The sequence below is a fragment of the Pan paniscus genome, chromosome 4, assembly GCF_029289425.2.
Source record: "Pan paniscus chromosome 4, NHGRI_mPanPan1-v2.0_pri, whole genome shotgun sequence".
In the NCBI taxonomy this organism is placed as follows: Eukaryota; Metazoa; Chordata; class Mammalia; order Primates; family Hominidae; genus Pan; species Pan paniscus.
Window position 1 is genome coordinate 77,854,538 of NC_073253.2, and position 13,969 is coordinate 77,868,506.

Consider the following 13,969-nt stretch of genomic DNA (forward strand, 5'->3'; position numbering starts at 1 on the left):
GAGGTCAGGCATTCTGGAAACAGGTAGGTATAGTTTAAATCCTGCGTTTGCCACTTATTACCCTTATGAACTCACTTTTACTATCTCTAAATGGGATAATCATGATAGTACCTACCTTGTAGGTTTTTGTAAAGAATAAATGAGACAATGCATTATAATGTACACTGTTATTACTACTACTTTTTTTGTTGTTGTTGTTACAGAGTCTCACTCTGTTGCCCAGGCTGGAGTGCAGTGGCATGATCTTGGCTCACTGCAACCTCTGCCTCCTGGGTTGGAGCAATTCTCCTGCCTCAACCTCCCGAGTAGCTGGGATTACAGGTGTGCGCCACCATGCCAGGCTAATTTTAGTATTTTTAGTACAGATGAGGTTTCACCACGTTGGCCAGGCTGGTCTTGAACTCCTGACCTCAGGTGATCCACCCTCCTCAGCCTCCCAGAGCGCGGGGATTACAGGCATGAGCCACCACGCCCAGCCCTATTTATTTATTTTTTTAATCTTAGCTCCTTGATCATTGTGTAGAGGACAGATTTGAGAGGATTAGATTATTGGGAAGAGAGACCAATTAGTGGGCTGTTGAAGTAGGCTTGGGCAAGTGATGAACTACAGTAGTGGTTGTAGAGAGGAAAAGAATTTCAGCTATTCAGAGAGTTTGGGGGAAAAAAGGTATACCAGCAATTCCACTCCTAGGGATATACTCAGGAGAACTGAAAACATCTGTCCACACAAAAACTTGCATATCAGTGTTCATAGTGATGTTATTCATAATAGCCCAATAATGGAAGCATCCCAAACATCCATCAACTTATGAATGAATAAATAAAATGTGGTATATCCAAACAATGGACGATGAAATTTGAAAACATTATGCTAAGTGAAAGAAGCCAGACACAAAAGGCCACATTATTGTATGATTCCATTTATATGTCCAGGATAGACAAATCCATAGAGACACAAAGTAATTTTGTGGTTGTTAGGCATTGGAAGGAGGTAGAAATGGGGAGTGACTGCTAATGGGTACAGGATTTATTATGAGATGATGAAAATGTGCTTACAGTGAGCCAGGCACTGATCTAAGAGCTTTACATCTAGGAAGTCTTTAACCCCTACCAACAATCCCCTGATGAAGATACTACTTTTACATCTCTATTTACAGAGGAGGAAGAAAAATGAAGCAGAGAGATTGTGGCTGAGGTCACAGAGCAGAAAGTGACAGAGCTGGGATTTGAAGCCAGGTGTGTCCAGCTTTAGAGTCCTTGCTCTTACTCACCTCACTATACTCCTCTTGGTATAGAGTAGCTAGTATGATATCCTTTCTGGCTAATTTATCCGTATTTTATCAAGGTCTTTCAGGATACCACACCTTGACTCAAAGGTGTGACGGAAGACAACTATTATAGATTTATTTTTGGTGAGTTTAGGGGCTGGCTTTCTCAGGCTAGCTCTACCTTGTGGCTAATTGACTGCCAATGACATTTCCTCTTTTACCTTCAGATCCTAATTGAGGTTCATAATTATGACCCTGAGGCACTACAGGTTCTTGAACTACCTTCTGAATCATGAAAGAAAGATTAAACTGTGCACAGCGTGGTTCATTCATTCCATAAGTACTTATTGGGTGCCTACCAACAGGTACCCAATACTGGCAACCTGCCCTCGTGAAGCTTATAGTTTGATGAGAGAGAGAAATATATATTAATCATATAATCACACAATAAGTATAAGATTGCAACTGTGACAAGGGCAACTAAGAAGAGATGTCTGGTGCTCTGAGAGCATAGCAAGGGTTTGACCCATCAAGGTCACGAGGGGTTGAATGAGTTGCGATCCCCAAGCATGAGGGTAAACCAGGTAAAGGGAAGAAGGGAGAACATTCTAGGCAGGGAGAACATGCAAAGCCCCCTGGTGGGAGGGAGCATGGTGAACAGGAGGCCAAGATAGCTGGGATAGAGTGAATAAGGAGGAAGATGCTGAAAAGGCAGGTGGGCCACACCACAGAGTCTTGTGGGCCACATGGAAGAATTTGCTTTATCCTGAGAGATGAAAGCACAGAGGATTTGATCAGATTTGCATACCAAACCAGTTCTGGACATGAAGGATGACAATCCCTATTATAATTGGTTGCTTCTGGTCAAGTATTTCATCTTTAATTGTTGACCCAGAAGACTACGTACAGCCATGCTGCCTAGACCGGGTACTCTAGAACATAAACTCTTCCAGGGCAGAGCCACCTACTTTTGACTTGTAGGTGTGATTTGCACAATGCATTCACTTATTAGAAGGTTGATTTTAAAAGACTGGCAATCGGCCTGGCACAGTGGCACACGCCTGTAATCCCAGCACTTTGGGAGGCCAAGGTGGGTGGATCACTTGAGGTCAGGACTTTGAGAACAGCCTGGCCAACATGGTGAAACCCTTCTCTACTAAACATACAAAAATTAGCTGGGTGTGGTGGCGCATGCCTGTAGTCCCAGCTACTTGGGAGACTGAGGCAGGAGAATTGCTTGATCTTGAGAGGCAGAGTTTGTAGTGAGCTGAGATCGCGCCATTGCACTCCAGCGTGGGTGACAAAGCAAGACTTTGTCTCAAATAAATAAATAAAAATAAAGGACTGACAATCATCTAGCCTAGTCTTTTTACATCAAAAAGCTAGGCGTTAGGCCAGGCATGGTGGCTCACTCTCACCAGTAATCCTAGCACTTTGGGAGGCCGAAGTGAGCAGATCGCCTGAGCTCAGGAATCGGAGACCAGCCTGGGCAATGTGGCAAAACTCCATCTCTACAAAAAATACAAAAATTAGCTGGGCATGGTGGCATGTGCCTGTAGTCCCAGCTACTCAGGAGGCTGAGGTGGGAGGATTGCTTGAGCCCAGGAGGTTGGGGCTGCATTGAGCTGAGATCACAACACTGCACTTAGCCTGGGCGACAGAGTGAAACCCTATCTCAAAACAAAAAAAACTAGATGTCTTACATAAATGCTGCCTCATTTAAACCCCACCAGAGTCCCATCAGGAAGACGTTATTGTTATTCTTGCCGTATGGGTTCAGATAGGTTAAATAACATGTTCAGGTTACTCCACTACTAGATGCCCAGGAAAAATATTCAAAACCCTCCAAAACTCCTTCCTTAAAGAAGCCCAAGTCAAGGGCAAGTAGGTGCGATACTGAAAGGTTGTTCCTACAGGCTGCATCTTTGAGAGTGCTGTTGTAAATAATTTTCACTACTGCCACACCTACTTTGACCCCTAAGAACCAGGGGAGAGGCCCCGTCTTCCTCTTTCTAGTTATGTGCTTGCTCATTGGGGTGTGCCAGCAGCACGCCGGCCTCCAAAGGCCTGCCAAGCAACCAAGCATAAAACTGGCCTACACAGACTCTTTTTAGGCAAGTAATTAACACCTGTCTTTTCTCCTCCAGTTTTATTCAAATAGCCTAGTAACTAATAGAGTCGGTTCATCAAAGCAGTTACAGTCAGTGTCTTGAAGCTTGACTGCTCAATGAAGTTCAAGGCAAAGTACCTTTAAAATACAGTTCTAATGTCCTATGTGTAGGAGGTGTTTCTTCCTAGCAACATCCTTGGGGCACAAATAACTTTTGCCTGGGAAAACATCAGTATTCTCAAAAATAATGACACTTAACTTTTCTCCAAGGTTCTACATTTTCTCTTTCTGAAATGAGTAACAGGACAAATCAGACAGGTTCTGAGAGCCTGTACTTTTGTAGGAGGCGTGGGGAGCAAGGTTGGCACAAAAAAGAATTGAGGCATTGTTTCTGCTCTGGCACAAGAAAGTAGGACAAAGCCCTGAATTTCATGGGTGGGTTCTGATTCACCCTTTGCATTTCTTTTTTTCCTTTCCTTTTTTTTTTTTTTTTAAGACGGAGTCTCGTTCTGTCGCTCAGGCTGGAGTCCAGGGGCGCGATCTTGGCTCACTGCAACCTCTGCTTCCAGGGTTCAAGCGATTCTCCTGCCTCAGCCTTCTGAGTAGCTGGGACTACAGGCGCCCGCCACCACGCCCGGCTTTTTTTTTTTTTTTTTTTTTTTGAGACGGGGTTTCACCATGTTGGCCACTGACCTCACCTCGTGATCCACCCGACTCGGCCGCCCAAAGTGTTGGGATTACAGGCGTGAGCCACCGCGCCCGGCCAGCATTTCCTTTTAATGTTCATATCCAACAATGAGGAGAGATGAGGAGCAGGGAGTCTGGGGGATGGGCATGGAGAAGGTAAGGAAGAGGTGAAATGCAGGCAGTACATATGTACTTGATGGAAGACACGAAACATAAGGCCAGAGAAACTAGACCATCAGAAGAGGGACTGGAAGAGGAAAGAGAATGGTTGAAAACGAACTGAGAAACTAAAGGGAAGAAAGCGAGGAAACAGAGGGAAAGAGGAAATGCTTGCATGGGGGCAAGTACTGTTCTGTCCTTACCACTAAAGATCTGGCACGTGATCTGGTCTCCCTCTCACTTGACTCCAGCCAGACTGATCTTCTTGCTCTTGAACATTCATTCCTTCATCTGGACCCTTCCACTTGCTGCTCTTCCTGCAGGCATCTCCCAGGCCTGTCCTTCCTTCCTTCAAGTGGTCTCCCTAACCACACTCTACATGAAATAGCACCTCCCTTACCCTTATTTTCCTTACTCTGCTTTATTTATGCTTGAAGCTCCAGTCACCATCAGACAGAATTTCTGTGTTTTGGCTACTGGCTGTTGTCTGACATATACCCGCTCCTAGAACGTAAACTCCACGGGAACAGGGACTTTGTTTTGTTCCCTGCTGTATCTCCAGCACCTACAACACTGCCTGACACCCTGCTGGGTGACCGATATACGCCGGATGGCTCAGGGAGTGGGTGCAGGTCGAGGAAAGGGTATAGCAAGAGGTATGTCCGGGAGGGATGTTTAGGGTGTGCTTTTAGTCCAACAGAAAAGCACTTTCCATCCTTTTTCTATTTCTCTCCTCTCCTTCTCCCTCCCTCCGCACTTCAGAGGTTGGGGAAAAGCTGCGGGAAAGCAGGAAATAAGGAAAAATCCTAAATTGCCCAGCTCGAATTCCAATGAAAAATTAATGAGCGAGGAAGACAGGGAGGCAGGGAATAAATGCACATGCAAAAGTGAAGGAAACCAGTGGAAAGCAAAGAAAAAGGCGAACAGACGTCACTCTCTCTGGTCACGCTCCCCGACTCCCCAGAGGACAGGCGAGGCGCTTCTGGCACACGCCCCCGTCGCCCCGCGGCCGCGCGGCGTCACCACCACTTCGGAGAAGGCCAGGCCCCTCTTCCCCCGCGGGCTTCCCCGCGCCCGCACCGCCGAGGCCCCAGCACGCGCCCGGGGGAGCCGCGAAGACGGCGGGGACTACAGCTCCCAGGATGCCGAGCACAGGCGCGCCTGCGCAGTGCGGTCGGAGGCGGCGGTCTGTTCTCCGCTGAGGAGGAGCGGGGCAGAGGAGGGAGGCAGCGGGTGAGAGTTCAGAGTTCAGCAGCAGCAGCCCGAGCCCATGATTCCCATATGCCCTGTAGTTTCTTTCACCTATGGTGAGTCTAATGTGGCCCGCGAGGCCTCTGCCCGGCCCCCTCCCTGGCCCCGGGCAGCGGGGAGCCGCGGGGGTTGGGGCAGGCTCCGGGGAGGAGGCGGCGGCCGCCACCCGGGCGTGCGAGTGAGTGAGGGAGTGCGAGGCGGGAGGGGGAGGCGGCGCGGCCGCGGCCTGGGCCCCGCCAGGGCTGCTCTCACGGCGCCTCTCTCTTTCTCTCCCTGCCCTCCCTCGGCGTCTCGGCTCCTCTGTGTCTCTTGTCCCGCCATGGGACCCGACTCTTCGTGCCCGCCGCAGTGCCCAGCCGGCTGGGGGAAGATGCCAAAATGGCGACCGGCAACTACTTTGGATTCACCCACAGCGGGGCGGCGGCGGCGGCGGCTGCGGCCCAATATAGGTAACGGCATCCTGCCTTCTCCCTGTTCGCCCCTTGCTCTCCCCTCGGCCCGGATCCTGTCGATGCGACGCCCCCGCGCCCGCCCCCAGCCATCCCAGAGCCCCGGCCCGCTGCAGGCCTGGCCCGGCCCAGCCCCGCGGCCTCTCCCGCCCCGCCTTGCCCGGCCCGGCCCGGCCCGCGGCGGGGAGCGGCCCCCAGTAGGGGGGAGGTAGAGACGGCGGAGGTGTAGGGACGTGGAGGCCTCAGGGCCCTTCAGCGGCCCCTTAACTAAAATGGCCTCCTGCGGCCGCCGAGCGGAGCCGCCACCGCCGCCCGGCAGGCCCCCCAGTCCCCGCCTCCGCGCGTCCAGCCCCCACCTCCCATCTTCTTCCCACTTGGGGGATGGAGAGGGTGGCTGAAGGGACCTCACGGGGAGTGCCGTGTCGCAGGTCCACTGGCTTCTCCTGCGACGCCTCTCTGCGTCGTCGCCTGGTGCTTCAACCCCCGGAGCCCAGATAACGTGTCGTTGTCTCGGGTACCTTTTCCTCCGCCGTGGGGCTTCTTCCCCAGACGCTCCATCGCTAGCGAGTCCTGCTGACAAACTGCGGGTGTCACTGTGTTCATCGGGTTCCTTTAGTTTTTCCTGCAAGGAGAGAGGTTCACATACCAACCACCTGTAAATTGTGTAGTTCTTAGACTGGAAAAGATGTGCGAAGTTTCTAGTGCTGATAAATGAGTGCCCAGCCTTGTTTGAGCTATGGAGTTTAGGCCCCAGGTGGGCCTGTCATTCTCCTTGCGGGGGTCTTTCCCCTGCGGGGAATGGTGAGGAGGGAAGAAGATGCAAGTGAGATTGTACTGAGTCATTGTAATGCACCGGATGAAATCCCTACTTTAAGGGAAGCTCTCATTTCTGAAGTCTGTAGTTCATTATACATGTTACCAAAGACAAACACAACAGTGGATTGTTAAATTGTTACTTTTGAGTCAATCTGAGACTTTTGATTCAGGCCATAAGCGCACACGGCTCCTGCGTGATATGCTTTTTATGTATGTTAGATGTTGGTTAAACCCAGGCAGTTTTTTTCATTTGATTTACTTCAGGAGGCACGGTGTTTAATGGAAAGGGCATCATTGGGAGCCAGAAGACCCGAGTTCAGTCTCTTTTGCTCTTGATTTTTTTTTTTTTGAATAAATAATTTTTCTTACAGAGAAAGGACCTATGTTGCCCAGGCTGATCTCGAACTCCTGGGCTCAAGTCCTGCCTCGGCCTCCCAGAGTGCTAGGATTACGGGCATGAGCCACCACACCTGGCCTCTTTTGCTCCTGATTTTATGACGTTGGGAACATCATATAGTTGGGTTTTCATGTTCATCATCTGTAAAATGAGATGCTGGGCAAACTATCTTTTTGGGCTGAAACTTGTGGTTTTGAGAAACCAAGTTACTGTATTCCATGGCATCCTAAGATGCCATTTGTTGTAAAAGGTACCATTATTGTAGGTAGCACTAAAAAAAAATGCTGCCAGTTAAGACACTGCTTAAGACTCCATTAAGAGATGTCAAAATGTATAAATGTGCATCATATTGGTGAAACTAGATTTTACTAATTGTTGAATGCCATGTGGCATTTTACAAGTGTTTTTTCATGAGGCCTGCATTCCAGAAAAAGCACTGAGATGACAAATTATTACAGCAAAATCTTGGGGCATTTCAAGTATTAGCAAATCGTTTGCTTATAATTTTTGATAATTAGACAACAAAAAAAGTTTCAGCTACTTTGATAAAACTTTTTAGGACTTTTAAAAAATTCAACAGCTTTTTGGGGTACAAGTGGTTTTTGGTTACGTGGATTAATTATATAGTGAATTCTGAGATTTTAGTAGGGCTAATAATTTTCAAGGAGAGGAAAAAACCATCTTTTTCTCAGAAGAGATAGCTAATCAGCATCTGTGCCATAAATCTGCTGGCAATTACTAGTATTCCGTCTAGAAAAGATTGTGTTTAACCATTAAAATTTTACTTGTTTTACTCAGGTTTTTTCTGTTTTTCTCATATGGGCTGAGTGATAAGATTTGTTGAATTACTAACTTTATTTACTGTAAAGTGGTGGGTTCTTTGTGGCACTTCCGAAATGTTTTTCCTAAATGCAGACCTACAGATAGAAATGAAGAAAGGAAATGCTGATTTAAAGATAATTAATAATTTTTTGATAAAATATTTATGTGATTGTTTTATCCCAGTATAGGGAACTGTGACAGAATTTCTGTTTCTAATAATTTTTTTTTTGGCTTTGAAACTCAAAAGTTTAAACTGTAACAACAATCCAGGTTACTAAGTTGATTAAGTGTACATCTGATGAGAAAAGACTAGTCTTTTGACATTACTTATATTGCTAAAACTTAGGCACTCTTGTACATAAGGCCTTGTATATAAACATAGTACATGAAAAGTGTTTGCATTTAATGGCAAGAAATCAGGCCCAATAATACTGGGAATTTTGGCAAGGAAGATGAATGAATAACATTAATAACAAAAGCACATGCAAAAAGTGTGGTGGTGATGCTAATTTTTCTTCCTGGCTGGAAATAATTATAATGGAAATTTTAGAGACGGAAGACCAAGGTCTACTTTACTAATATTTTTTCAAATTTGAAGATCTCAAACTCAGGAAAATCTTAAGTACAGTTCACGCCTGAAAACATATGCAGTTTTTTTTTTTTTCCAATCAAATTTGGATAGAAAATAGAGTATTCATGGAGGGCCAACTTTTTGTATTCGCAGTTTCCACAGGGCCTACTGTGGGACTTTATGTATGGATTTTTGTATACGTAGCGGTCCTGGAACCAATCCCCTGCTTATATGGAGGGATGACTGTATTTATGTGTAAATGATGTGATTGAATTGCTTCACCTATCATTGAATACAGATAAAGTAAACATCCTACACCTAAATGTAATTCCAGAGGCCAGGCGTGGTGGCTCACGCCTGTAATCCCAGCACATTGGGAGGCTAAGGCGGGTGGATCACCTGAGGTCAGGGGTATGAGATCAGCCTGACCAACATGGCGAAACCCGGTCTCTACTACTAAAAATACAAAAGTTAGCTGGGCATGGTGGCGGGCACCTGTAATCCCAGCTACTCTGGAGGCTGAGGCAGGAGAATCGCTTGAACCGGGGAGGTGGAGGTTGCAGTGAGCCAAGATCGTGCCATTACACTCTGGCTGGGCGACAGAGACAGACTCCGTCTCAAAATAAAATACAATAAAAGTAATTCCAGCTCTTAGTTTTCTTGATTACAGCTCTGTAAGATATTTGATTAAATTTATTTTAGATTTAGACTTTTTAGCTTGTTAATATTTGAGATTCATAATGGCACACTAAAGATCAGATTCTTTAAGATGTAAAGATCTGTAATAATGAATTTGTCAAGTATGGCTACTAGTAACTTGTAGATTAGTTACCACGTTTTTCATTTGTGTTCATGCATATTAGACAATTTTGTGGTAAGCGTTTCTCAGTCTTGTGTTCTAAGTCCCATAAACTATGGAATTTTTTTTTTTCCTGTTTTGTATTTTTTGTTTTTTTTTTTGTTTTTGAGACAGAGTCTCCTTCTGTCACCCAGGCTGGAGTGCAATGGCACGATCTTGGCTCACTGCAACCTCTGCCTCTCGGGTTCAAGTGATTCTCCTGCCTCAGCCTCCTGAGTAGCTGGGATTACAGGCGTGTGCCACCACGCCTGGCTAGTTTTTGTATTTTTAGTACAGACGAGTTTCACCATGTTGGCCAGGCTGGTCTCAAACTTCCGAACTCAGGTCCTCCGCCCGCCTCAGCCTCCAGAAGTGCTGGGATTACAGGCATGAGCCACCGCGCCCAACCTTGTTTTGCATTTTTTTAAGTCAAGTAAATAATGCCAGTTAAGTATTCGTTTGTATGTGTTTACATGTGTACGTTTCTGATAGCATGTTAATTTGAGGGTGCACAGGAGAAAGCAGATTTCAGACATGGTGAAAATGTAAGGATGGCTTCATGGCCAAAAGGGAACTTGGTTAGGTAGATAACCTGTTAAGAGTAGAGTACCTTTTTTGTTTGAGGAAATGCACTTACATAAATCTAGTTTTATTTTTAAATAAATCTTGCGGAGAGAACTATTATGACAGTTCTAAGGACTTTAGGATAGCAAAGAATATGAGGAAAGGTAATTCTCAGTAGAAAAAACTTCCTAATAGTTTCATAGGATCAAAAATCATTTTTTTAAACTTCTTCATTGTCAAAGATAGAGAAGTTCTGATAGGAATTCTTCAGTTTTTGAGGAGAATTCTTGGCATATACATTTATAAAAGCATATGTAATAAACGTTATAAAATAATCCCATTATATCCCACAATTAATGAGACATAACCATTTCTTTGAGGCTTTTTTTTTTTTTTTTTTTAAGACATGGTCTCGCTCTCTCACCCAGGCTGCAGTGTAGTGGTGATCATAGCTCACTGCAGCCTTGAACCCCTGAGCTCAAGTGATCCTCCTGCAATGGGCTTCCAAGGTGCTGGGATTACAGGTGTGAGCCACTATGCCCAGCCTCGTCGAGAGTTGTAAACAGCCACTTTTTCTTTATTTATACTTTAGAAAAACCTTGGCCATAGCAGTAAGTGGATTTTGACTATTGCTGTACCTTAAGCATCTGCCAGTCAAAAGAAGGCATCTCATCTAATGATTTTGAGATGTCTTAGAGACTTCCATTCCTAAAGGATGAGGTAACTCGGGTAGGGTAACAGTAGCTTGGATAGGCTGATAAGCTAATGAGTTTTCCTTTTTTCCTTTCTCTTTTTTACTTTTTATTTGAAAGTAGTGTTATTAAGAATATTGTGTCTTGAATTCAGGAAAGAATAAAAGTAACACTAGTAAGGTAGAAAAGGATTAAACACTGAGAAAGTAAAAAAACCAGGTGAACAGGTTTTTGAAACCAACCTTGGTGATGGAAATTTACTGGCTTTACAAAAAAAAGAAATATTGCAACGACTAATAACATCAATCCTTCCATTGTTGAATCAGAGACCTTAGGATGTACACTGCATGGATAAGCTTGAAATAAGATAATTTTCATTCCAAAAGGATTGTTGCTATTACACTGATGGTATAATGGCTATTAGTCTTAATAGAGTAGGGTGAGCCAGAATATCCCTGTATAGAATAGGTATCTGCTTGAGTATGCTTTTGTAAACTGCCTTATAGTACACTGTGAACAAAAGGACATAACTTTGGAACTATATAGAGTTTGAATCCCAGCTCCATCCCTTCAGGCACCCTGGCCAAGTATCAACTTCTCTAAGACTTGGTTTCCTCACCTGACTTGCCTTGAGGTGAAGTTTAAATATAAAATTTTCTAGCCTAGTGCCTGATTATCAATAGGCATTCCTATCAATGCTGTTTCCTGCAGAGATTTAAGTAATAATATTATAAGGGTTTTAGAAGGATTCCTTGGTTAATATCTATCATATATTTATATAGAGAGTTTCATAATCTCACAGTAAAATGTTTTAAAACATTTGGAGTCCTCATTACTAATAGAGAAAGAAGGAAAGTTTCTATTTACAGGTAACATGATTATTATGCTTGTCAGGCAAGAATATGAGAACTAATAAGAGTACAGCAAGTTTTCTGGATCTATGATCAGGCAAAGGCCAGGAGCGGTGGCTCATGCCTGTAATCCCTGCACTTTGGGAGGCCGAGGTGGGCAGATCACTTGAGGTTGGGAATTCGAGACCAGCCTGACCAACATGGAGAAACCCTGTCTCTACTAAAACTACAAAATTAGCCAGGCGTGGTGGTGCATGCCTGTAATCCCAGCTACTCGGGAGGCTGAGGCAGGAGAATAGCTTGAATCCAGGAGGTGGAGGTTGCGGTGAGCCAAGATCGCGCCATTGCACTCCAGCCTGGGCGACAAGAGTGAAACTCCATCTCAAAAAAAAAAAAAAAAAAAAAAATCAGATAAAATCAGTAGCATTCTTGTTTCATCAATATTGAATTAGATTATTAAATTTCAAATAAGTCCTGTTTATGTATAGCCACCAAATCTATTAAGTAAGCAGGAATAAAACAAATGAAGTATTCAAAACACTTTGAAGAGAAAATACAATAGGATAAAAAAGTCATAAAAGATGACAAAGATGGACTGTGTTCATGAGTGAAAAACCAATGCCATCAAATTATTATCTCCTATATATATTTAGCATTACTCCAATAAAAATCTCATAGGATTTTTGATATAACTTGATAAAGGGATTTTAATGTATATAGTGAGGAGAGTGTTCAGCTAAAAATATCATGAAAGTCTTGGAGAAATGATAAGGAAGGACTTGTAATATCAGATACCAAAATATTATTAATAGAAAAATGTGGTATTGGTACAGGGATAGACAGATTATTGAGTTAAAATAGAGATCCCAGAGATAGACATGCTTATATAAGCAGTTGGATTAGAGTATATATCTAATATATGTCTGTTTAAATAGATGTATTTGTTAAAAAAAAAATCAGCTACATTTTTACTCAGAGACATAGATCATCAGGTTAATCAGAAGACCATTCAGGCTTATAAATGTTGTAATTGATGAAGTATGTTAGTATTATTTGGATGGATCTTTAGTCTACTTATTAAAGGTGCTTGACTATTAATTGTCCATGACACCACTCTGTCAGAATACAGGATTAGAGTGATTGTTCTGAGTATATCGTTTCTTAGTATTTCATGAAAGCCATGTACAGTACAGCTTTTATTCATACAGAGATAAAATGAATGAAATAAACTTTGGGTTTTTTTGGTTTTATTTGAATATTAGTCTTGTATACACTTTATATTAAAGTGCATTTGTAGGGAATAATTCACTTATTTAATATTTTATGAGCATCTACAATATGTATAGTCCCTGCTTTCAGGGAGTTTACACTTCTGGGGCATGAGGGTGGAGACAGATGAGTCTACAAGTAACTATGCCATTATAATTAAGTTTTAATGAAATACTAAAATGGGAAATTGGAGGATTTTGACTATGGAGTTTGAGGTAGACTTCGTGTTCTTTCATTCTGAAAATCAAGGGAAGGTCATTTTAGACAAAGGAAAAGTATTGAGCCAAGACAAATATCTGGATTGCATGATATAATAGAGACTGGGTTGGCTCTGAAGTCAGACTACCTGAGCTGAATCTGGCTCCTCCTATTACCTGCCATGTGACCTTGGGCAAACAGTTTCTTGTTCGTTTTTTTATCTATAAATTGAAGATAATATTTTCTTTGCCTCATAGGAAAACTGCACATGTAAGAGAATAGTTCAATGAAATGTCATAAACCGAGTGTACCTGTGTAACTTGCACTTAAATTAAAAACAAAAACAGAACATTATCAATATCCCAGGAGATTTTTACATTCTCCATTGTGTTGTTTTGAGGATTCACTATTATTTGTAAAGTGGACCTGGCAGTGACTCACACCTGTAACCCTAGCACTTTGGTAGGCCTAGGCGGGAGGATTTTAATCCCAGGATTTTGAGACTAGCGTGAACAGCAAAGTGAGACTCTGTATTATTAATAAAATGAAGAAAAGAAAACATTATTTGTGAAGTGTTCAGAACAGTATCTGGCATATATTATATCTCTATCAATGTTAGCCATTATTCAGTAGGTGGCTGGTGAATATGGATGAAACTAGAGAAAGTACACTGCCTGGCATATATCAAGCATTCAGTAGACATGTTTTAAATTATTTATAGAAAAATAAAGAATACAACTATGGGGCCAGGCACGGTGGCTCACGCCTGTATTACCAGCACTTTGGGAGGCTGAGGCGGGCGGATCACAAGGTCAGGAGATCGAGACCATCCTGGCTAACACGGTGAAACCACGTCTCTACTAAAAATAAAAAAAAAAAAATCAGCCGGGCGTGGTGGTGGGCGCCTGTAGTCCCAGCTACTCGGGAGGCCGAGGCAGGAGAATGGTGTGAACCCAGGAGGCGGAGCTTGCAGTGAGCCGAGATCGCGCCACTGCACTCCAGCCTGGGCGACAGAGCGAGACTCCAT

General features: G+C 43.7%; 1 protein-coding gene across 2 annotated transcripts in view; it reads left to right on the top strand.

Annotated features, from left to right (window-relative positions):
- Positions 1 to 5,058: 5,058 nt before the first annotated feature.
- ZFR (zinc finger RNA binding protein) overlaps positions 5,059 to 13,969 on the top strand; it is a 90,611-nt gene continuing 81,700 nt past the window's right edge. For both annotated transcript variants that reach the window (XR_008625396.2, XM_034960212.3), the window contains exons 1-2: positions 5,059 to 5,531; positions 5,825 to 5,924. Coding sequence is in view for 1 of the 2 variants with exons in the window: in XM_034960212.3 (XP_034816103.1) it covers positions 5,495 to 5,531; positions 5,825 to 5,924 (137 nt within the window). In the remaining variant the exon portion in view is untranslated. The remainder of the gene's footprint in view (positions 5,532 to 5,824; positions 5,925 to 13,969) is intronic.